This window comes from Hylobates moloch, unplaced genomic scaffold (assembly GCF_009828535.3).
Source record: "Hylobates moloch isolate HMO894 unplaced genomic scaffold, HMol_V3 SCAFFOLD_6, whole genome shotgun sequence".
Lineage (NCBI taxonomy): Eukaryota > Metazoa > Chordata > Mammalia > Primates > Hylobatidae > Hylobates > Hylobates moloch.
The window spans coordinates 86,349,802-86,374,507 of NW_026652281.1; the positions used below are offsets into that span (position 1 = coordinate 86,349,802).

At 42.7% G+C, this 24,706-nt stretch overlaps 1 protein-coding gene across 1 annotated transcript; it reads left to right on the forward strand.

Annotated features, from left to right (window-relative positions):
• The first annotated feature begins 1,062 nt into the window (after positions 1-1,062).
• CUNH16orf78 (chromosome unknown C16orf78 homolog) lies at positions 1,063-24,706 on the forward strand. Its single transcript, XM_032155940.2, has 5 exons — positions 1,063-1,352; positions 5,017-5,136; positions 5,760-5,883; positions 21,699-21,954; positions 24,406-24,706. The coding sequence occupies exons 1-5, from the start codon at positions 1,203-1,205 to the stop codon at positions 24,551-24,553; spliced, it is 798 nt and encodes a 265-aa protein (XP_032011831.1). The 5' UTR covers positions 1,063-1,202; the 3' UTR covers positions 24,554-24,706.

Here is a 24,706-nt window from a genome sequence, read left to right on the forward strand (position 1 = left end):
TTGCACAGGCATATGTCTCTGGTCCAAAGCCCTTGTCTTAATCCACTTGGGCCTATGACAAAATACCACAAAGTGGGTAGCTTATAAACAACAAACATTCATTTATCACAGTTTTGAAGCCTAGGAAATCCAAAATTAAGGCTCTGACAGATTCTGTGTCTGCTGAACCAATTTCCTGGTTCATGGGTGACACCTTCTCACTACATCTCCACATGGTGGAGCTCTCTCTAGTCTCTTCTGCAAGGACACCAATTCCAATCATGAGAGAACTGCCCTCATGACCTAATTACCTCCCAAGACCCCACCTTTTAATGCCATCACCTTGGGGGTTAGGATTTCAACACATGAATTTTGGAGGGACAGAAATGTCCAGACCATAACAGCCTTGTTGAAGTCTATTTATCCTTTAGCTCAGAGCTCAAAGGTGGGCTACCCACCATCCCATCCAAGTCTAGTACCACTGATAGAGCCTTTCATAGAATACATTCCTTTCTTTGAGAGCACTCATCTTCACTTGTCATTATGGATTCATACGGTAATTATCTGCCCTGTCTTTTCCACTAGCCCATATGTCTTAGGAGGTCTGCCTGTGTTTTTCTCCTGCATTGTATCCCCAGCACCATTCCCAATACTTAGTAGGTGCCTGATAACCACATGTTGGATGAATAAATGAACATAGACGAATTGGGCTTATAAAAAGCTTTCTTCTAATTAGAGTACACTATAGAAAGACAGGATGCCAAACTAAAGAATTTAGATTTTTTTTAGATATGCAACAAGGAACCATTGAAGGTTTTTGAGAAAGGAAGATGCACGGACTGACCTTTATTTTAGTAAGATCTCTGTGGAGGTAGAGGTGGAGAGGCTGCAAGGAGGCTGTGGCAGAGTCCAGAGGAGACATAGCGCCTGAAGAGGGGTAGTGGCCACATGGAGAACAGTGGGAGGTGGCCAATGTCCCACCTCCACTCTGACCTCAGGGCCAGCTACCAAGCCTGGCAATGACTTCACAATCCCTCCCCAGGCCTTCCACCTTTTAAGGCCAATATCCCAGCATCTTGGCTCACTCTGCCCTTTATGTTCACATCTGGAGGCCACACCCTACCTTCTGAGTCACCAGGCCATCAAGTCCAGACAAAGGGATCAAAAGAGTGAGAGAGTGCCAGCCACCTCCCACCCGAGCGAGCCACTAGCAAGACTCCACAATGTCAGAGCAACCAGTGGACCTGAAGGATTTAATGCCCACAAAGTGGAAATACGTGTGGGAGACTGCTGAAGAGAGGCGCATGTCTGACCTCACCTGTGTGCTGGAGTGGCTGGAGCGGAGACAGGGGAAGAAGAAACAAGCTCCCGAGGTGGGTACCATCCAAGAGAAATGGCAGGAAGACTTTACTCAAGATAGTTGCAGTAGGGGAGAGAGATTGAACTTAACTCTCCTGAAACAAAAGGCAGGATGGTTTTGAAGTGCTGGGATAAGCTAGTGAGAAGTACCCAAGGACATTAAGGGGGTGGGGGGATTAGTTAATATGATTAGGCTGTCTGTGTTGCTAATTTGCACTTATCAATGTTAGGCTCCCATCCTCTCACAGAGACTGAGAGACAGGGTACAATCTTTCGTGATGATTACATTTCAAAGGGTCCTCCCAGGTCCTTGTGAAAAACATACTTAGATTGTAAAACTAGCAAGAGACTGAGAGATTTACATCTCAAAGGGGCAGAGAAAAAATTTACAAATGCAAGTTTTCTAGAGGAAATGCTCTAACGAAAAGGAGGCCAAGGGCCTATCATCAGGAAGAAACCTGCCTAAAGTTTAGTCAAGCTGGGCAAATGTTAGTATTGGTCAGAATTCTAGAAGGGCCAAGGGGCAGTGGCTTCTGGGTCTCCATGTTGCAGGATGGGATCCTCCTACTGCCCTCAGCTCTTCCCTCCTTGTGATGCCTTCAGAATCAAAGAACATTCATTCCTCACTGCCATTACTGCAACTGCAACTCCAGCTAACATACCTCCTCTTTTCTACCCTACATAGAGCTAGTTCTAACCCACCCTTTCCTCTTTCCCCAAGAAGTATAGCAACCAAGTTTGCCTCAGTTTTTCCCAGAGCTCCCCCAAGACCCATCATCTATGAAGAACCAAGCCATGTCTTTGGAAAGTGGTGTCCTCTGCAGAAGATGCCACCTGGTCTTGAATCTTCTGACCCTAGAGCAAAATGAGTAAAAAATGCCATTACTAATAACAATGCTCATCACATCACTAACTTTTAATGTTTACGCTGGTCAAGGCCCTGTGCTTAGATTTGTACCTGGGTTGTGTGGTCAATTGCTCCCAGTCAGGCTACCAGGGAGGCACCATTTTTACCCCCAGTTGAAGGATAAGGAAAGTGAAAATAAGTCATTTTATTGAAGTCACAGAAGTAATAAAGGGCAGAGCCAGGGCTCAAACTGAGATTTATCCAATTCCAAAACGCATAGACTTTGCTGGGCCAACTCCCCATAACTGCCTCCACTTCCTCTGCTTTATCCAGGTCAGCACCTGCCTTTGGGGAAAGCTTCCATTATGTTCATGTACTTACTGTATTAGTCCATTCTCATACTGCTACAAAGAAATACCTGAGACTGGGTAATTTATTTAAAAAAAAAAAAAGGTTTAATTGGCTCATGGCTGTACAAGAAGCATAGGAGATTCCACTTCTGGGGAGGCCTCAGGAAGCTTACAATCATGGCAGAAGGCAAAAGAGGAGCAGGCACTTCACATGGCCAGAGCAAGAAGTGGGAGGACAAGGTGCCACACACACTTTTAAATGACCGGATCTCACGAGAACTCTCGCCTTCGTGACAGTACCAAGGGGAATCGTGTTAAGCCATGAGAAAGTGCCCCCATGATCTAATCACCTCCCACCAGGCCCCACCTCCAACACTGGAGATTACAACTTGACATGAGATTTGGGGAGAGACGCAGATCCAAACCATACCACTTACCATTTATAGTCAGAAACATCTCGAGTGCCAATTCCATCAGACACATCTGACAAACATATTTTAGTCTAAGGTGCTAATGATTTACAGATAGTCTGCCCACTGCCTTGATTTGGGGGCGAAGGGGAAGCTTGACTTCTGGGTCTCTCCAAACTCAATTTAATATCATCACAGGAATTACATTCACTTCCATGGTTAATATGTTCAGGTCTATCTCCTTTTACCAGGATAAGATTCTAATAATCACATTTTAACAGCTTTACCTTAAATGTGGCTTTTATTGTAAATAACTTTGGACCTAGAGAGGGAGCAAGTTTACATGGGAAATATAATTAAGTCTTCAAGCATCATTACCTTTCTCAGAAGCATCTGGGCTTTTAAAGAAGCTTCTAAGAGGAAGATGACGTGTGCTGGCAGGTCTCCACAACAGCGGCAGGTGATGGGGGACCTTCTAGTGAGATGGTTGGGGTCTATCTTCACCACTCAGGGCCCTCTGTGACCTCCTCTGTTCTCTCCTGGGGTCTGACCTGGCCATCCAGGCTCTTCCCCCAACAGACTACTCATGGTATTTCCCCTTGTGATCCATTTGGCATCAGCGAAGACCCCTGAGGTCTGAAGTCTCAGCAATGGAGAACGCTGAATCCGTGAATGTTGCAGTTTCCTTGAGTCTAAAGCATTGCCATGTCAATTCCGCTCAGCTTCCCCAAAATGGGGGCTGTGTGGGGAGCTACTCAGGTGACTCTTCGAGGGAGGCTGAGGATTGAGTGGGGGATGGTGGAAGGGGCTGCCCTGGAGGAGATAGGTCATCCTAGCTCCTCACAGCCTGAAAATGCAGCCTTGGCTCTGAGTTGCACTGTTTCTCCACTAAGCCAAACAAAACCCCAAAGCTAACCAGCATTACCTTCCTTAGAAGGCAGCTTGCAACATGGAGCAGGCCCTTGGACAGCTTCCTTCCATACTCCCAAATGGCTTATCGAAACTTCCCTTCCACCCACCCCGCATAATAACCCGCCCCCCATAATTCATGGAGGGCATTGCACATGCATGTCATAATTCAGTTATTGCTCTCAGTAACCTTATGAAGTAGGTCCTACTATTATTCCCACCTTTCAGACAAGGAAACTAAGCCACAGAGAGAGCAGAAACTTGCCGAGGTCACTCAGCCCTCAGCCGTGGATAGAGCAGGAATCCAGGCAGTCTGACCTGGAGACTGCAGTCCAGGTCACCGTCTCCCTGTAACCATAAGCAGCACATTCCCAGAGGATACCCAGTCTATTTAGTTTCTCCCATGATGCTCTGGCACCCATCCCTACCCCTTATAGACTAGGCAGGATGCTTCCTGGGTGGGCCACCCTTTAAGTGCTTCTGCTGGGCTCCCGGACTGTGGGACCCTGGAGATGCCTAATGACCCTGCCCTCCCTGCCTCCCCTGTGAGAGCAGGAGGGCCAGAAATGTGCCATGCACAAGGAACTCCATTCAGGGCAGGGAGTGCTCAGCTCTTGGGCAGGTGGTAAGGAATACCTGGGGAAACGGAAAGGCAAGGTCAGTGGTGACCACCACTCCAGGAAGACAGGATGGGGTGGGCCTGGGGTGCTCCAGGACCAAGGGAGAGGCCGGGCTGAGCAAAGGCCCAGAGGTCTGGATCAGCAGCACCTGCTCAAAGTCAGGGCAGCCTTCCTGTGACTCCAGACTGGAGGCAGGGGCAGGGAAGTCACAGCTGGTAAGGCCACGTGGGGGCTGGAGAGGCTTCCTAGCAGGCTAGGGAGTGAGGCCCTTATGTGGGGGGTGATGGGGAGCCCCTGATGGATTCTGAGGTGGAGAGGAACAGGACCAGGCCTGAGGCTTAGAAAGTCGCTCTGGGGGCGGCGACATGTATACCAGGGAGCATCTGGAAGCAGAGGGACAGTGACAACAGGCCCTAGAGTGTGTGCTGAAGTCCATGGAGGGGAGGGACAGCCCCTCACCTGGGAGCCTTCTCCTTGGGGAAAGGGAGGAGATGCTGTCCCCACAGGGGTGGCTGCAGGGCTCTCTTCCCTTGTCTTTTCAGAAGCAAAAGCCCAAAGTGGTGACAGTCCTTAATCGAAATGAGAAGAAGGAAGAGAAGAAAGGCAAAGGCCTCATGACGGCACGGGGAGGGAATCGCAGGGCCAAGGAGACTTCCCAGCAGGTAACACGGCCCCTCTTCCCCCCCTCACCCCCACTGGGTCTCCAAATGGAGGAGGGGTCCCTGCTTCTCTCCTGCATAATGTCTGCCTACTTTCTAAATTTTAAGCCTCTGAAATTCACTCTGGCCCCACATTAACACTCAAATAAAATCTCCACCCCTCCCTACCCTGTCCAGCCATGCTACCCAATTGCTGCCTCCCTGTAGTTTCATTCTTCACAGGTGTCACATCCTCCCTTGCCCACATTTATTCCCGAAACCATTCAGGAAGGCCACTTGGAAGATGAGAACACCGTGGCTCAGTGAGGTACAGGAGCCTCTGGGCCACGCAGCTAACAGGGCAGACCCACCCAGACCTAATGGCCTCCGAGGGCCTGTGTTTCCAAGGCCCCCAGGGACCCCTCCGATATATGGTGGGGAGAAGAGGGAGGCGTTGGTGAGCAAGCACCCATGGGCAGACCCTGCCCCTCCGACCTCTCCCAGGGCCCAGGGAAGCTCTCTCCTTGGTTGCCTTTGCCTGCCTTTCGGCAAACCCTTGAAATCTCTGTTTATTTGCTTGGGATGGAGCGGGGAGGGTGAGCCAGGTCCTGTAACTGGGGTGTGACTTCTCACCTGCTCCCTCCAAGGCCTTAGGAAAGAGATTCAGGAAGGACGCCACCTCCTACCGAAGGCTCTATGGAGTGGAGCAAAAGTGGAAACACCTCAGCATGGTCCCTGGCAGCTACGTCAAGGATGGTCCCAAGAAATCTGGTAAGGGAAAAACCTTGGCCCCGGCCACCAGAATCCTCCTCCGTAATCTCCTCCTCTAGAAGAAACCGAAAGCTCACGCCATTCTTAGAGCAGTAGCGTCCACGTCAATCCAATCATTGTTCACACAGGAGTCAGAAGCCCACATGGAGGCTCGGTAGGGACCACTCCTGGGGTCACTCTTGGCAAGTGGGGTGTGACGTGAACAGGAGGCAAGTGTCTGTCAAGGCCCTGCCCCCTCCCAAGTGTTGCCTTCTCAGGAAACCAGCCTCATGTGTCCGGGTTCCTGAAGCTATTTTGGTGACATCAACTTCATGAGTTACAAATCATCTAATTAATTTAGATACTGTGACGATATCAACTAGAGAAGGTAGCAATTCTGCTGGCCTGAAACCTGCCAGGGGTTGCTCACCTCTAGGAAGGGATGAGCTTAGGCTGTGCCAGATCCCCAGTTTCAAAGACTGCCTGGTCCTGACCCTGGCTCTACCACTTTATAAGGAGCTCAGAGTTGTATAATCCTGGACAACTTATTCCATTTCTGGAGTCTGGTTTTTCATCTAAAAATTGGACAATAACAATACCTGCCTCACGGTATGGTTGTGAGGTTTAAGCAAGATGGGGCTCTTGCATTTTGTGTCTTCCAAGGCCCAGAGAACAAATGGTGTAGGGTAAAAGAGAAATCTGGAAGGGATTCCAATTAGCCCAGGAGAAAAGTGCGCAGGAGCCTTCAAGCAGAGGCTGTCAATTCTCATATATAAAATTGCCCCCATTGTGCCCAACAACAGCAACAAAATCTTTTTTTCCCCTTTTCATTTAATATACCAAAGCCATTGTGACCAAATTGCAGTCACTTCCCTTTAAGATTTAAATGCAGTCGGCTTTCAGTGCAGTTTAGGATCCTAGATTAAATCCTAGAATGGCACTTTAGGGGCATTACTGGTGAAATCTGAAAAAGTTCTATAATATACAAAAAAAAATGTTAATTTCTTAGTCTTGACAAACATACCATGGACATAAGATGTTATTAAGGGAAAATGGATAAAGGATATACAGGAATCCTCCTTACTTTCTTTGCAACATTTCTGTAAATCCATATGTGATGGTTAATATTGAGTGTCAACTTGATTGGATTGAAGAATGCAAAGTATTGTTACTGGGTGTGTCTGTGAGGGTGTTGCCAAAGCAGATTAACATTTAAGTCAGTGGACTGGGAGAGGCAGACCCACCCTCAACCTGAATGGGCACCATCTAATCAGCTGCCAGCACAGCTAGAATAAAGCAGGCAAAAGTTGGAAGGATGAGACTTGCTGAGTCCTCTGGCCTTCATCTTTCTCCTGTGCTGGATGCTTCCTGCCCTTGAACATCAGACTCCAAGTTCTTCAGCTTTTGGACACTTGAATCTATACCAGTGGTTTGCCAGGGCCTCTTGGGCTTTTGGCCACAGACTGAAGGCTGCACTGTCGGCTTCCCTACTTTTGAGGTTTTGGGACTTGGACTGGCTTCCTTGCTCCTCAGCTTGCAGATGGCCTATTGTGGGACTTCACCTTGTGATCGTGTGAGCCAATACTCCTTAATAAACTCCACTTCATATATACATCTATCCTATTAATTCTGACCCTCAATGGAACCTTGACTAATACACCACAATTATTCTATAATATTTAAGGTTTATTTTAAAATAAACTAGACTGCCTTATGTCTTATGGGAAGCCCCATACCTTCCCCAAATTTTCTGTGACTACCAGCGTAATGTCTGGCTCCAAAATCCTGGTCCTGTTGGGCCCTGGAGCTTCTGTAAATCTTGCTTCAAGTGGCTGCTATCTTGTCTCTTTGATTTCTCCTGAAACCTCTCACACGAAGTCATTGTGTGTAAATACATTCTACTGAAGGCTTGGGGTCAACAGAGGGAAAAAATTACATCACAGAATTATGCAGCAAACAAATTAGAGATTGATTATTAGACTCCTTTGTTCTTCAAAGTCTTTTATCCCCTGCCACCAGGAGATTTTTCCCTAGCTACATGTCTTTGCAGGAAGTAGCGCCCTGATGTTTTTCTCAACTCCAAGACTGGGTAAGGTGAGGCGAACCAGGAGTTCAGGCCACCAAATTTAAGGAAGCGCTCACTCTCAGATGTGAATCATGCACTTGTGTGAGTCTGAGAGTGAACACCTCTTTAAATTTTGCACCCTGGGCACCTTGCTTTCCTCACCCAAGTCCTGGTACTGCTCAGTTCTCCCTCTTCCTATCTCTTTCCTCCCTCCTCTTCCTTCTCCACCTAACACTTTCCTATTGGCTTTTTACTTGAAGAGAACCATGTTTCATTTGTCTTGTTTCACACTCAAAGTAGTCTATTAAGACATTTTCTTAAACAATTCACTCCCTAAAATAAACCCATACCAGCTGATGAAATAATTATTTACATCTCACTGCACAAGGATGCCAGCAGGTCAGGCTGACTTGACACCCATTTGGTTCCCTGCAGTTCCCTTCTTTCCACCATTCAAGTCGAATCCACTCTACTGGAGAATGAAGAAGCCTTGTCTCTCCTGATGTAATAAGACCAATAGCCAGTGGGTGGCGTGGTTGCAAATGGGCCAGCCCAAGTGCAAAAGGTGCTCAGAGGCATCTAGGAACAGTCTGGGCCTCAAGATGTGGCACCCAGGACCTAGTCAGGGCTGAGCCTGGGCACAGTAAGGAGAGCCTCTTGTGTAGACCGGCAAGAGGACTAAAATGAATGGGTATGATCTGAATTGGCAGACAAATTCAAAACAAAGCAGCCCCTAGGAAGGGCCTAGAGATAGTCACATACACCATGCCCAATGTTAGCTTGGGTTGCCATAGTCAAAGCACATCCTGATTGCATTACATTACATACACCCTCCCAGGAAATGGTACTATCTCAATGTGGAAGTCGGATGTCAGAGTCTATCCTACCACTTCTGCCTCACTCTCCCTTCATGACCAGTTACTGGGTCCTGTAGCTTCTGCCTCCTTCATATCTTTAATCTCTTTCTCTTCTTTTCCATTTCCACAACCAGTATCTTAGCTTAACCGTGATCCTCATCCACTATAAGAATCACCAATTGCTTTCAACTTCTATGACTGCCACATTGGCCTTCCTCAGTTATTTATGTCTTTATTTTTAAAGTGGGTTTTGGATCAGGCAATATGGCTCATGCTTGTAATCTCAGAACTTTCGGAGGCCAAGGCAAGAGAATCATTTGAGGCCAGAAGTTTGAGAACAGCCTAGGCAACATAGTGAGACCCCTATTTCTACAAATAAAAAAATAAATAGAGTTTCTTCATTACACCACTAAAATAAATTAATAAAGCTCCAATAACTGATTCTACAGCAATGCAGCTCCATGAACTGACTGACAAATAATTCAGAATAATCCTCTTAAGGATGTTCACTGAGCTACAAGGAAACAAACAACTAAATGAAATAGGAAAACAATACTTGGACAAAACGAATTCAGCAATGGAATAGAAACCATTTTTTAAAAGCCAAAAAAGACCAGGCACGGTGGCTCACACCTGTAATACCAGCATTTTGGGAGGCCAAGGATGGCGGATCACCTGAGGTTGGGAGTTCGAGACCAGCCTGAACAACGTGGAGAAACCCCATCTCTACTAAAAATACAAAGTTAGCCGGGTGTGGTGGTGCATGCCTGTAATCCCAGCTACTCAGGAGGCTGAGGCAGGAGAATCACTTGAACCCAGGAGGCAGAGGCTGCAGTGAGCCGAGATCATGCCATTGCACTCCAGCCTGGGCAACAAGAGCACAACTCCATCAAAAAAAAAAAAAAAAAAAAAAAGCCAAAAACCAATTCCTGGAGCTGAAGAACAAGATGTCTGAATTGAAAAACTCAATAGAGCCCTTCATTGGCAGACTCAATCCAACAGAAGAATCAGTGAATTTAAAGACATGTCATTTGAAATTATTCAGTCTGAAGAGTAAAAAAAAAAAAAGGATTGAAAAAGAATAAAGAAAGCCAACAGACTTATGGTACACTAGCAAGTGAAACAATACATATTATGGGAGTCTAATAAGGAGAATAGAGTAATAAAATGTATTGAAAGAAATAATGGCTGCAAAGTTCCCAAATTTGAGGAAAGAGATGTACATTAAGATTCATGAGGCCAAATGATTCCCAAATAGGTTGAACACAAAAAGGTTTGTACCAAGACATATTATAACTAAATTGTCAAAAGTCAAAGACAATGAAAGAATTTTGAAAGCAGCAGAAGAAAAGCTACTTGTCATATACAAGGAAACCCCCACAAGACTATGAGTAGACTTCTCAGCAGAAAATTTTCAGGTCAGGAGAGAATGGAATGAATATTTAAAATATTGAAAGAAAACAACTGCCAACCAAGGATACTATACCTGATAAAGCTGTCTTTTAGAAATAAGAGGAAAGGGCTTTCCCAAAGAATGAGAGTTTTCATCACCACTGAACCTGCCTTATAAGAAATCATAAAGTGAGTTCCTCAAGCTGAAATAAAAGGACACTAATTAACAATGTAAAACACATGAATGTATAAAATTAACTAGTAAAGATACATATATAGTCAAATTTCAAATTCTCTAATATTGTAATGGTGATGGATGAATGACTTTCAACTCTAGCATAAAAGCTAAAAAACAAATGTATTAAAATTAACTATATAATAATTTGTTAGTGGATACACAATACAAAATATATGTATATTGTTTTATCAATAACCTAAAATGGCACGTGGAGTGTAAAAGTATAGTTTTTGTATATGATCTAAGTTAAGTTGTTACTAGTTTAAAATAGAATGTTATAACTATAAAATGTTTTACGGCCGGGCACGGTGGCTCATGCCTGTAATCCCAACACTTTGGGAGGCCAAGGGGGTGGATCACGAGGTCAGGACGAGCCTGGCCAATATGGTGAAACCTCGTCTCTACTAATAATACAAAACGTAGCCAGACATGGTGGCATGTGCCTCAGCTACTCGGGAGGCTGAGGCAGGAGAATTGCTTGAACCTGGGAGGCAAAGGTTGCAGTGAGCCAAAATCATTCCATTGCACTCCAGCCTGGGCGACAGAGTGAGACTCCATCTCAACAACAACAACAAAAAGTTTTGTACAACGCCTATGGTAACCACAAAAAACAAACCTGTAGTAAATAAATGAAAGAAAAACAAATAAAAACATACCGCTCCAAAAATTCATTAAATCCCAAAAGAAGACATCAAGAGAGAAAAAAAGAAACAAAGAAACTGCAAAGCAGTCAAAACACAATGACCAAAATGACAGTAAGTTTTTACCTATTGATAATTACTTTAAATATAAATGGATTAAATGCTCCAATTGAAAGACACTGACTGGCTGACTGAATTCAATTAAAACAAGATCCAACTATACGCTGCCCATGAGAGACTCACTTTAGCTTTAAGGACACACACAGCTTGAAAGAGAAGGAATTGGAAAAGATCTTCCATGCAAATGGTAACCTAAGGAGAGAATCAGTGGCTATACTTATATCAGATTTTAAGTCAGAAACTGTCACAAGAAAAAAAGAAGGTTGTCGTATAACAAGGGATTGATTCATCAAGAAGACATAACAATTAAAATATTTATTCACTCAACATCAGAGTACCTAAATATATTAAAAAGAAACAGAACTGAAAGGAGAAATAAACAGCAATACAATAATAGTAGGGGACTTTAACACTTCACTGTCAACAATGGGTAGGTCATGCAGGCAGAAAATTAATAAGGAAAACAGCAGATTTGAACAAAACTATAGACCAAATGGACCTAACATATGTTTACACATTCTGTCAAAATATACATTCTTCTCAAATGTACGTAGAATATTCTCCAGAAGTGATCATATGTTGGACCACAAGTCATTTTTTTTAAGTGCAGCGGTACATGTGCAGATTTGTTACATAGGTAAATTCGTGTCATGGGGGTTTGTTGTAGAGATTATTTCATCACCCAGGTGTTAAACCTAGTACCCATTAGTTATTTTTCCTGAACCTCTTCCTCCTCCCACCCTCCACCCTCAGGTAGGCCCCAGTTTCCTTTGTTCCCCTCTATGTGGCCATGTGTTCTCATCATTTGGCTCCCACTTATTAGTGAGAACATGCAGTCTCTGGTTTTCTGTTTCTGCATCAGTTTGCTAAGGATAATGGCCTCCTGCTCCATCCATGTTCTTGCAAAGAATACGGTCTTGTTCTTTTTATGGCTGCATAGTATTCTATGGTGTATATGTACCACATTTTCTTTATTCAGCCTACCATCAATGGGCATTTAAGTTGATTCCGTGCTTTGCTCTTGTGAATAATGTTGCAGTGAACATATGTGTGCATGTGTCTTCATGGTAAAATGATTTATATTCCTTTGGGTATATACCTAGTAATGGGATTGCTGGGTTGAATGATAGTTCTACTTTTAGTTCTTTGAGGAATCACCACGCTGCTTTCCACAGTGGTTGAACCAATTTACACTGATCAGCAGTGCATAAGTGTTCCCTTTTCTCCACAATCTCACCAGCATCTGTTATTTTTTGACTTTTTAATAGTAGCCATTCTGACTGGTATGAGATGGTATCTCATTGTGGTTTTGATTTGCATTTCTCTAATGATCAGTGATGTTGAGATTTTTTTTTCCATATGCTTGTTGGCTGCATGTATGTATGTCTTCTTTTGAAAAGTGTCTTTTCATGTCCTTTGCCCACTTTTTTGCTATTGTTTTTTTCTTTCTTGTAAGTTTGTTTAAGTTCTTTATAGGTGCTGGATATTAGACCTTTGTCAGATGCATAGTTTGAAATTTTTTTCTTCTATTCTGTAGGTTGTCTGTTTACTCTGTTGATAGTTTCTTTTCTTGTGCAGATTTAGTTTGTCAGCATTTTGTTGAGGCTTTTTGCATTAATGTTCAAGGAATTGACCTGACATTTTCTTTTTTTGTTGTGTCCCTGCCATGTTTTGGTATCAGCATGATGCTGACCTCATAGAATGAGTTAGGGAGGAGTCCCTCCTCCTCAATTTTTTGGAATAGTTTTAGTAGGAATGATACCAGCTCTTCTTTGTACATCTTGTAGAATTTGGCTGTGAATCTGTCTGGTCCTGGGCTTTTTGTTGTTGTTGGTGGTGGTGGTGATAGGTTAATTACTGATTCAATTTTGGAGCTCATTATTAGTCTGTTTGGGGATTCAGTTTCTTCCTGGTTCAGTTCAGTCTTGAGAGGGTGTATGTGTCCAGTAATTTATCCACTTTTTCTAGCTTGTGTACAGAGAGGTTTTCATAATATTCCCTGATGGTTATTTGTATTTCTGTGAGGTCAGTGGTAATATGTCCTTTGTAGTTTTTAATTATGTTTATTTGGATCCTGTCTCTTTTCTTCTTTATTAGTCTAGCTAGCAGTCTCTTTTATTAATTCTTTCAAAAAACCAGGCCGGCTGTGGTGGCTCACACCTGTAATATCAGTAATTTGGGAGGCCGAGACGGGCAGGTGCCTTGAGCCTAGGAGTTCAAGACCAGCCTGGGCCACATAGTGAGATCCTGTCTCTATTAAGAAAAAAATTTTTTTTTTAAAAAACCTACAACTCCTGGATTCCTTGATCTTGTAAATGTTTTATTTTGTAAGTCTCAAACTCCTTCAGTTCAGCTCTGATTTTGGTTATTTCTTCTTTTCTGCCAGTTTTGGGGTTGGTTTGCTCTTGGTTCTCTAGTTCTTTTAGTTGTGATGTTAGGTTGGTAAATTGAGATTTCTCTAACTTTTTGATGTGAGTGATCAGTGATACAAATTTCCCTCTGAACACTGCCTTAGCTGTGTCCCAAAGATTCTGGTATATTGTATCTTTATTTTCATTTGTTTCAAATAACTTCTTGATTTCTTTCTTAATTTCATTATTTACCCAAAAGTCATTCAAGAGCAGGCTTTTTAATTTCCATGAAATCGTATGGGGTTTTTCTTCCTAAGACAAGGTCTCACTTTGTTACCCAGGCTGGAGTGCAGTGGCAGGATCGTGGCTCACTACAGCCTTGACCTCCCATGCTCAAGCAATCCTCCCACCTCAGCCCCTCAAGTAGCTGGGATTACAGGTGCATGCCACCATGGCCAGCTAATTTTTGTATTTTTTTGTAGAGACAAGGTTTTGACATGTTATCCAGGCTGGTCTTAAACTCCTGAGCTCAAGAAATCTGCCCAACTTGGCCTCCCAAAGTGCTGGAATTATAGGCATACCCCTTGTGCCCAGCAAAACTGTATGGTTTTAAGTTATTTTCTTGGTCTTGATTTCTAATTTTATTGCACTGCATAAAACACATCTTAACAAATTCAAGAAGACTAGAATTATATTAACTATCTTTTCTTACCACAAAGATATAAAACAAAACATCAATAACATGAGAAAAATTAGAAAATTCAAAAATATGTGGAAATTAACACATATCTTCACATGTGTTTCTAACTTGTTCCATCTATTCTTTGCTTTCTTTCTTCTTTTCCTGCCCTCTTTTAGACCAAATATTACTATTCCATTTCATCTCCTTCATTAGCTTCCTAGCTATAACTCTTTGTTGCAGCCCGGTTCGGTAGCTCATGCCTGTAATCCTAGCACTTTGGGAGACAGAGGTGGGTGGATCACCTGAGGTTAGGAGTTCGAGACCAACCTGGCCAACATGGCAAAACCCCGTCTCTACTAAAAATACAAAAATTAGCCAGGCATAGTGGCACGTGACTGTAGTCCCAGCTACAGGAAGCTGAGGAAGGAGAATCACTTGAACCCAGGAGGCAGAGGCTACAGTGAGCCGAGGTTGTGACATTGTACTCCAGCCTGGGCAACAGAGCGAGACTCCATCTCAAAAAAAAAAAAAAAAATACAAAAATTAGCCAAGCGTGGTGATGCACACCTATAATCCCAGCTACTCAGGAGGCTGAAGCAGGAGAATCGCTTGGACTTGGGTAGCGGAAGTTGCAGTGAGCCAAGATTGCACCACTGCACTCAGCCTGGGCAACAGGGCGAGACTCTGTATTAAAAAAAAAAAAAAAATCATTTTAGTGATTCTGTTACAGTGTGTAGTATACCTCTTTAAACTAGCACAGTCTATCTTCATTTTATGTAAAGCATAAGAGCCTTACGAGTGTATACTTCCATTTCTCCTCTCCGCTTCTACATGCTGTTGTTGCCACACATATATTTTTCCATATTATGAACACTGCAAGTGTTATGATTTTTGCCCCAAGCAATTATGTTTTCAAGAGACTTTTGTGTTTACTCACACATTTAACATTTCCAGTGCTCTTCTTTGGATCCAGATTTCTGTGTGGAATAATTCCTTCTACCTGAAGATTTTCCTTTAACGTATCTTGTGGTGTGACTTTGTTGGTAATAAATTCATATAGCTTTTGTATATCCAGAAAGGTCTTTATTTCACTTTTGTTTCTGAGAGACACTTTTGCTGAGTGTAGAATTTTAGATTGTCAACCTTTCTTCTTCCAATACTGTAAAGGTTGCTCTACTGTCCTCTAGCTTGTTTGCAACAGGAAGCTGGCGCTCTTCCTAATTTTTGTTCCTCTGTAATGTATCTTTTTCCTCTGGCTTCTAAGATTTTCTTTTAAGAAAGGAGCTTATGATGTGCCTTAGTGTCATTTGCTTAATGTTTCTTGGGTCTGTATTTGGGGTTTGTTGAAATTCTTGGTTTACAGTTTTCATCAAATTTGACAAATTTTTGGACATTATTTCTTCACAAATTTATTTCATTTCTCCATTCTCTCCCCTCTCTTTCAGGCACCCCAATTACACATATTTAAAGTCCCAAAATTCATCTTGTGTTTTTCTTCATCTTTCAGTCTTTTCTCTTTGTGTTTCATCTCGTACAGTTTCTTGTGCTATACCTTCAAGTCCACTAATCTTTTCTTCTCTAATACCTAACCTTCTGTTAATGCCATCCAATAGAATTTTTATTTCAAATATTGTTATTTTCATCTCGAGAACGTCAATTTGGGTCATTTTAAATCTTCTGTGTCTCTTCTTAATGTGACCCTGCCTTGGAGGGCATAACAAGAGCATGTCATACTAGCTGCTGCCATGTTCTTGTCTACCAATTCTTTCACTGGAGCACTTTCTTTTCTGGCTTGTGCCGACTAGTCCTCAGCTGAGAGGAATCTTTGCACAACTTTGCAGTTCTTGGTGCAGCTTTTTCCTCTTGTTCTAGCTCTTATGGTTTAACCTAAATTATCTGGTTTCTCTCCCCAACTCAAGGGGACTGCTAGGCTGTGCCTTTGCCTAGGCTTCTCCGCAACCCCATGCTGCAACTTGGAAGCATCTTCCAAATGAAGGCTGGGGCAATCATTGGGCTCCCCTCATTTCTTTCCCCTCACTCAAGGATCACTGCCCTGTGTCGTGTGTTGTCCAATGTCTAAAAACCGCTATTTCATATGACATGCCCAGTTTTTTAATTGCTTAAGGTGGAAGGATAAATCGAATCCCTGCTACCCCATCTTGGCTGAAGGCAGAAGTCTCAGATTGGCCTTTCCAAAACATAACCCTTATTGAGTGCAATAGCAAGTCACTGAAAAGTTTTACTAGGGAAATTACCAAGTTGAATTTAAATTTTAGAAAGGTTGCTCTGGCTATGAGCCAGGAAAAGATCCTGGGAAAACAACTGTAACACCTTGCCAAAGTAAATCTTTGCAAAGTCTGAGTAGTAGACTGGAGAGGGAATTCCCTCCCTGTGCACCTATGTCCAGAATGTTGTGTAGATGCCAGGCCAAAGATACATTCCTAATGCACAGGGCTAGAAGGCCATACCCCTTTTGTCTCCATGAGCACAGAGTGAGCTTCTGGTGTCCCAAACATGGCTCACTAGAAATATAACCTATCTCTTCAGCCACAAACCCAGGAATGTGGGTCATTTTTGTCCAAAAGAGTGGCCAGGACAGGCTTCCAGAAAAAGGCTCTGACAATGTGGGCTCATGTCCTCGGTTCACCACTAATAATCTGTGACATCTGGAGCACATTACCTAATCCCTCTGATCCTCAATGTTCTCCTTTGTCAAATGGATATGATGTGGTTGAGACTAAAGTGCCCCCACTGCCAGAAAGCCCTTGAACACTGCCTGGTATGCGAGTCACTCAACACATGTTAACTAATCTGTGTAATTGTCATTACTTTTTATATTGCTATTGCTCTTTCCTTCATGAGACCCACCTTGCATGGAAGAGGATCAGATGTTTCAGGAAAGGCAATTGCCCTTTCTCCAAGGAATTTCCTTATTTGTGTCAAAGAGAATGTGCAGCTCATGATCCTCCCGGAGCACAGTGCCAATTTCCTCCACGCACAAACAGGGACTGCTGAGGCCACCTGACCTTATCACCCTGTCAAGGACCAGCTACCGAGCCAGAGCACCATGTGCCATAAAGAGTCCTAATTCAGCCACTAACTCATTGTGACACCTTGGGCAGGTCACACCCACACCTCAGGCCACTGTCTCTGCATTTATGTAATTGTAGGAGGTCTAGACGCATTTCCACTAGGAATATCCTGATAAAATTCCCAAACTTTGTTGATGAAATCTTATAAGCTTACAGACAGAATAATTTACTTACAAGGGGAAAAAAATCAGCCTGCCATCAACCTGGAAGTGGAATAGCACATATGCATTACTAAGAGTAAAGACCCCCATGATACTGACCTGAACTCACATAAGTCACTATCAAATAAATGACTTATATTTGTAGATTCAGAAATATTTAGGGATTTTTATCAGCCATACGTTCCTTCATCTGCAGAAAATTCTCTAGGAGAGACTAGAAACAACATATTAGGAAGTAATTTAAAATAAAAATCTAGATACACATTTAAAACCAGGTGAGATAGAAAAGTTTATGACAAAAGGAAAAGCAAAGAAACAACAAGGAAATGCAAGTAGATGAGTTAGAATTGAGGCTAAAAGAAACACATAGAGTAAAAAAGGGATCTTTTTAAAGTTAAAGGGAATAAGTAATAACCATAAACCTACATGCATCAAAAAATGTAGTAGGTAAATAAATAAAACATTTAGAAATGCAGGGACAACCTGTTAAACATACAGTTATAGAGGTACATTTTATTTTATTTCGACTTTTAGGTTCTAGGAGTACATGTGCGGGTTTGTTACATGGGTAAATTCTGTGTCGTTGATGCCTGGTGTATAAATGATCCTATCACCCAAGTAGTGAGCATATGATATGGTTTGACTGTGTCCCCACCCAAACCTCATCTTGAATTGTAGTTCCCACAATTCCCAAGTGTTGTGGGAGAAACTGGTAGGAGGTAATTGAATCATGGGGGCGGGTGTTTCCCATGCTATTCTCATGATAGTGAATAAGTCTCATGAGATCTGATGGTTTTATAAATGGGAGTTCCCCTGCACAAGTTATTCTTGCCTGCTGCCATGTAAGATGTCCCTTGCTCTTCTGCCGTGATTGTGAGGCCTCCCCAGCCATGTGGAACTGTGAGTCAATTAAATCTCTTTCCTTTATAAATTACCCAGTCTTGGGTACATCTTTATTAGCAGTATGAGAACAGACTAATACAGCATAGTAACCCGATAGGTAGCCTTCCAACCCACATCTCCCTCCCATTCTCCCCACTATGGGGGTAAATTTTAATACACCTCCTTCAGAACCAAACAGAAGATCATATAGACAATAACAGGAAACATAGAAGAATTTAACAATGCAGTTAACAAACTGTAGCTTTACATCTGAATAGAGAACATGTATTTTTATATATCCAACAATATTTACAAAAATCACCTGTGTGCTTTGTCATAAAAAAATTAACATTCAAAAAAGTAAAGATTTTAGGGCTACCTACATCATCCTAAACCAACAATTAGAAATAACCCTCAACTTTGAAAATTGGAAATTAAAAAACACACATCCAAATTACCCTTGTATCAAAGAAAATAACTAATGAAATAAGCCTGTTTCATACCAAAACCTATGAGACATAGGCAAAATATATGCTCAGAAGAAAATTTACGGTAAAAACTAAAAGTAATAATTCTTTATAAACACATAATAAGAGAAATTGCCAACACTTTTATTAATTTAATAAGTAGAAGAAAGAATTACTATGAAAAAGAGAAAATTAATATATTAAATACTGGCTGGGATTAATGAATAATATCAAGATCAAAAGTTGTTAAAAGGCTCAATATAAAGCTAGCTTTTTGAGAAAGCAAGTGACATGAAAGCAATTGCTATAAAGTAATCATAAGCCTTGTTAAAAAGAAGAGTAAAAATACACAAGATTTTATATGAGAAGGGATGCAAATAAAAGAATTGTAGTAGAATACTATTCCTCTATACAATACATTTTAAAACCTAAAGGAAATGGGTGATTTTCTATTATACTATATATTATCAAAATTGGTACAATAAAGAGCAGAAAAATTGAATAGGGCAATTTCTGCAGTGAAGGTTGAAAAATAATTAACATTTTCCCAGTAAAAAACGGCACTAAGACAAATGGTTTCATGCAAGCTTTTAACATTTAAAGAGCAAATAATTCTAACATTACTTCAACTATTACAGACTGTATAAAACATAGACATTTCTGCATTAATTTAAAAAGCTATTAAATTAATGCAGAACTTTAATATTAAAAGTTATACCAAAAAAGTTGGCTAATCTCACAATAATATAAATGCGAAAATCTAAAAATTTTTAGCAAACATACTCAATGTATGAAAATACATCAAATGTACAATGTCTGAAATGAATTCCACCATGAACAAGTGGGCTTTATTACAGCAGGTGAGAAGTGGTTCATTATCAGGATATCTAAGAACACAATTTATTACATTAACATATTAAAGGAAAAAATGTGATTATATCAGTTCATGGCAAAAAAAAAAAAAAAGCAATGACTAGAATCAAGCAATTATTACCAGTAAAAACTCTATGTTAACCAGGGATAAAACCACTAAAATATTATAAAACATGTATCCCAAATAGGGGCAAATATCATTCTAAATGATGCGATGCCCAAATTACTTAAAATCAGGAACAAAATGAGGCATAATCCCTATCATCATTATTGGCAATGTTTTACAGGATCTGTCAAATGTAATATGTATTAAAAATAATATATAATTTTGATAAATATTAGAGAAATGATACATTCATTTTTTTCCCCTAATATGATCGTATATCTGCAAAACTCATGAAATTCTAATTAAAAAGTAATGAAATTTACTGTGGTTGCTGGTATACTAGACAAATATAGTTTTTTGTTTGCTTTGTTTGTTTGTTTTTGAGACAGGGTCTCGCTCTGTCACCAAGGCTGAAGTGCAGTGGTGTGATCATAGCTCACTGCAGCCTTGACCTCCTGGGCTCAAGCAATCCTCCCACCTCAGCCTCCCAAGTAGCCAGGATGACAGGAATGTGCCACCACCCCCCTATTTTTTTTTTTTTTTTGGTAGAGATGGAGTCTCACTTTGTTAGTCTTGAACTCTTGGCCTCAATCCATGTTGTCCAGGCTGGTCTTGAACTCGTGGGCTCAAATGGTCCACCTGCCTCACCTCTCAAAGTGCTGGGATTATAGACATGAGCCAGCATGCCCAGCTGACAAATATAGTTTTTAAAAAACAGTAGACTTTTCTCTATATACTTGTCATACCAGTTAGAAATGGAAATGAGTAGAGAATATTCCATCCTCCTGAGTAAAAATACATAAAACACTTAGAAGGAAATTTAGCAAGAAAAAAATATTAAGGTGTCCAAGCTCTAGTCCAACCTTCAGGCTGGCCACATGGGACCCAGGACGCATTTGAATGTGGCTCAACACAAATTTGTAAACTTTCTTAAAACATCATGATATTTTTTTTGCGATTTTTTTTTCCTCATCAGCTATCATTAGTGTTAGTGGATTTTAGGGGTGGCCCAGTAAAATTCTTCTTCTTCCAGTGCGGCCCAGGGAAGCCAAAATGTTGGGCACCCCTGCAAGTCCAACAACATTTTGTTTGGTACAAACCCCATATTTGGGTCACATCGGACACTCACCATTTCATTTCGTGTATTTGTGCCTTCACACATTCTGTTCCTCTGCCTGTGATCCCTTCCTTCCTTTTCTAACTGATCAACTATTCGCCCTTTTAAACCCAGCTCAAAGCTTTTCTCTTCTGATACCTTCCCTGGGATATCAGAAGATATCCTCTAGCTACCTCCTCTAGGCTCATTCCACTTAGGGGAACGCCTGCTGGGGAGGATGGAGAGAACAGATTGAAAGAAGCAGAAAGGGGGAAGGAGGGAAAGGAAAGGAGTTGGAACAGGGCAGGGAGAAAGGAGGGAGGGGTAAAAGGATTGAACAAATGGAGAACCTGGGCTAAGCACAGTGGGTCATGCCTGTAATCCCAGCACTTTGGGAGGCTGAGGCAGGTGGACCATTTGAGCCCAGGAGTTCAAGGCCAGCCTGGGCAACATGGCAAAACCCTAGCTCTACAAAAATATAAAAATTTATCAGGAGTGGAGGCATGTGCCTATAGGCCCAGCTACTCGGGAGGGTGAAGCAGGAGGATCGCTTGAGCCTGTGAGATAGAGGCTGCAGTGAGGTATGATTGTGCCACTGTGTCCAGCCTGGGCCACAGAGAGAGGAAACAGTCTCAAAAAAAGAAAGGGGAGAAGGGGTATAGAGAACCTGTGGAAGCCATGAAAAGACCTCATATCTCAGAACAGGTATTGTTTGAAGTCCATGCATTCCTCCAGCCTTCATCCCCTTCCCGCCTACCCCACCTCTCACGTCTCCCACGATCTAACTCTTTGATGGCATCTGTCTAATTTCAGATACAGACATCAAAGATGCAATCGACCCAGAGTCCACTCAGTGGCCAAACCCATTCCGTCGACAAAGCATTGTCTTAGATCCCATGTTACAGGAGGGTACCTTTAGCAGCCGGAGGGCAACCTTCATAAGAGACTGGTCCAACAAGATGCCTGACATGGCTTACGAACGCAAGCTAAAGAGCCTAATGGAGAAAAGCACCGAACCTAAGATGGAAACCATGAGGATGTTGAAGCCAGAGGAGGTGCTGAGCTGCCGGTGAGAGCTGCCACACCCCCTGGGCAAATGGGGTGGGGTCCTGGAACAGGCTTTGCTCACTCCTGTCCCTGGCTCAAACACTTTGGCTTAACCTGAAGATCTAGGAGTAGGGCTTGGCTTGGCTGAGCTCTGCCCTTTGGTCCCAAAGGACTGCTCCAGGGCTCAAGCCAGTGGGTTTCCAGCAGCTCACCTGCTGGTAGACCATCCTCTGAGTGGGCATGTCATTTAGGTGCTGCCACTTTGATGCCACACCTTTCAACAACCCTCCCAATATTTCCATTTGTTTCAATATTACTCAAAAAGGAAAGAATGTGGCTTTGTCTTAATAGGAAGATTTCCCTATGATCCTTTGCACTGTGGGGTTGAGTTGCTGGTGATGGTAGCCACCATCCTCAGTGACCTACCTGCTGCATGTTTGGACTTTTAGACTGTCAAAGGGATCACGAACAAAGTGTGAAACCATTTGATATTTACTGCTCTTCCCAAAGAGTCTCCCTTCTCACTAGCTCTCTGTCCTGTTTATCAGTGCTCTCTGGTTTTCAGCAAATGGAGTCCAGATTCCCCCCTCAAAAAACAAGCATCCCTCTCCCTAGCTCAGTGTTTTCCTTTACTGTAAAGTTGTAACTGACAAAGTTCAGAAACTTTAGCAAATAAGGAAACAAAACAACAGAGTAATGTAGTTGTCATCATCCTTGTAAAGTTGACATCAGTAAACTCATCTGTAGGTTTAAGATGGCCTCAAATATCTGGCAATCTAATAACTCCATCACAAAGTCCTGCTCTGCTCACTGACTGGCAGAAGGATGGATGAGTAGAATGGTTAACTGGCTTCAAGATGAACAGGGAGAGATCTCAGCAGACTGCCTTTGCTGGCTGGTTCCATGGGTGGATGACTTTGGCCATGGCTTTCAAATGGGCCATGTGGTTCTAATTGACTCTGAGCAACAGACAGCCTACCTGGGTTCCATGGTGGGGGAAAAGAGATTTGGACAGGACTCCCGCCCTCCAAAGAGAGGGAAAGAATATTTGAAGAGACAGCATATGAAGCCATTCAAGAAACATCCAAAAAAGAATGAAGTGGTTCAGAGTGGGATTTATTATTATTTTGAGACAGCCTCTCTCTGTCGCCCAGGCTGGAGTGCAGTGATGCGATCTCGGCTCACTGCAACCTCCACCTCCCAGGTTCAAGCAACTCGTGTGCCTCAGCCTCCTGAGTAGCTGGGATTATAGGCATTCACCACCACACCCAGCTAATTTTTGTATTTTTAGTAGAGATGGGGTTTTGCCATGTTTTCCAGGCTGGTCTTGAACTCCTATTCTCAAGTGGTTCACCTGCCTTGGCCTCCCAAAGTGCTGGATTACAGATGTGAGCCACAGCACTTGGATGAGATCTTAAGGAGTGTCCCAATGTACATATGCATGAGACCCTCAGAGGCTAGGCTGATCAGGGAAAAAGTAGTCCAAGTGTGGGGATTGGTGAGGGGGTCTGAGCTGGCCATAAGAACAGGTAGGCTCTGGGAAGATCTTAAAGAACAGTGGCCATTCCTAACAGGCAGAAAATCACGTTATATCAACACACAACTCCTCTCCCGTAGTCTGTGGCAAAGTAAGCAACCAGCAGGCAGCCTGAATAGGGGGCCTACACCCTATACTAAAGCTGGGACCAAGGTCAGAGTTGCTGGTAGAATAAGGAGCTCTTTGGATCACACAGTACAAATGGGATTGATCCCATTCTTCAGTAGCAGAATTATAGGGCTCTAGCTAATATTCTAAATCAATGGTCTGATTTTTACGTTGTGTGGATATTATTAAAAACAAATGCTCACCGCTATGCCTGCAACTTTGCTCAGCGATTGTTTCCACTGTGTGTATCTTTCCCGGCCCATGACCTCTCTCAGTGTATGTGCGCATGACAGTGACAAATCATATAACAATTCACATTCTGTCTTTTCTCTCCACTTGGTACTGTCACAGCCATGTGGCACCATCTTCTTCCTAATGCCATTCTAACTATGGCCGTTTAATTACGATCCTTGACATGAGGTAGTCCATTATCAGATTGACCATTTCTCTGTTAGTAGATTTACTCATTTTCCTGCTGTTGACAATCCCAAAATGAACATCTTTTATTTATATAGCTTTTCTTTCCATTGACTTCTCTTCTTGGGATACATTGAGGACCTGAGTGGGGTTACTGAGTCAAAGATAATGAATGCTTTTTTTTGGAGGCAACTGACTGCCAAAACAGTTATACCAATGCAAACTCCCACCGCGTTTGTGGGGTGTCCCACTGTCTTATAAAGTCTCTATCAGCTCCACGGATGACTGGGAGATCCATCCCCTTGGAGAGCACCCACACTTACTGCTGCTTAAATCTAAGCTCTTTTCAATAAAGTTAGAAGCTGCTATGACTCCACCTTCAACTGACCTCTTTTGCCTTCTCTTGAACAGATACCTGAGGTTATCCAAGGAGAACATTCGGACCTTGCTCAAGCTGTGCAAGGATGCAGGAATGAATGTGGATATCCACCCCCACATGGTCGAAGGGGACATAGACGCTAAAAAGGTGTTCACCAGAATACCCAGCGTGGCCCTCTAAATAGCCCCTCTCACTGCCACCTTCAGGCTCCTTCTGTCATGGGACCCTTCACCTCCAGATGCCATCCTCTGGCACACTACAAGTGGTCCTTCCAACTTAGTGCATCCCTTTAGAAAGTAAGCAATCAGAAAACAAGCCTCGGCTGTGTGATCA

Coding starts and splice junctions, on each gene's coding strand:
- CUNH16orf78 (XM_032155940.2), top strand. CDS start 1,203: ATGTCAGAGCAACCAGTGGACCTGAAGGATTTAATGCCCACAAAGTGG. Junction 1,353..5,016: donor AGAAGAAACAAGCTCCCGAG/GTGGGTACCATC, acceptor TTGTCTTTTCAG/AAGCAAAAGCCCAAAGTGGT. Junction 5,137..5,759: donor CCAAGGAGACTTCCCAGCAG/GTAACACGGCCC, acceptor GCTCCCTCCAAG/GCCTTAGGAAAGAGATTCAG.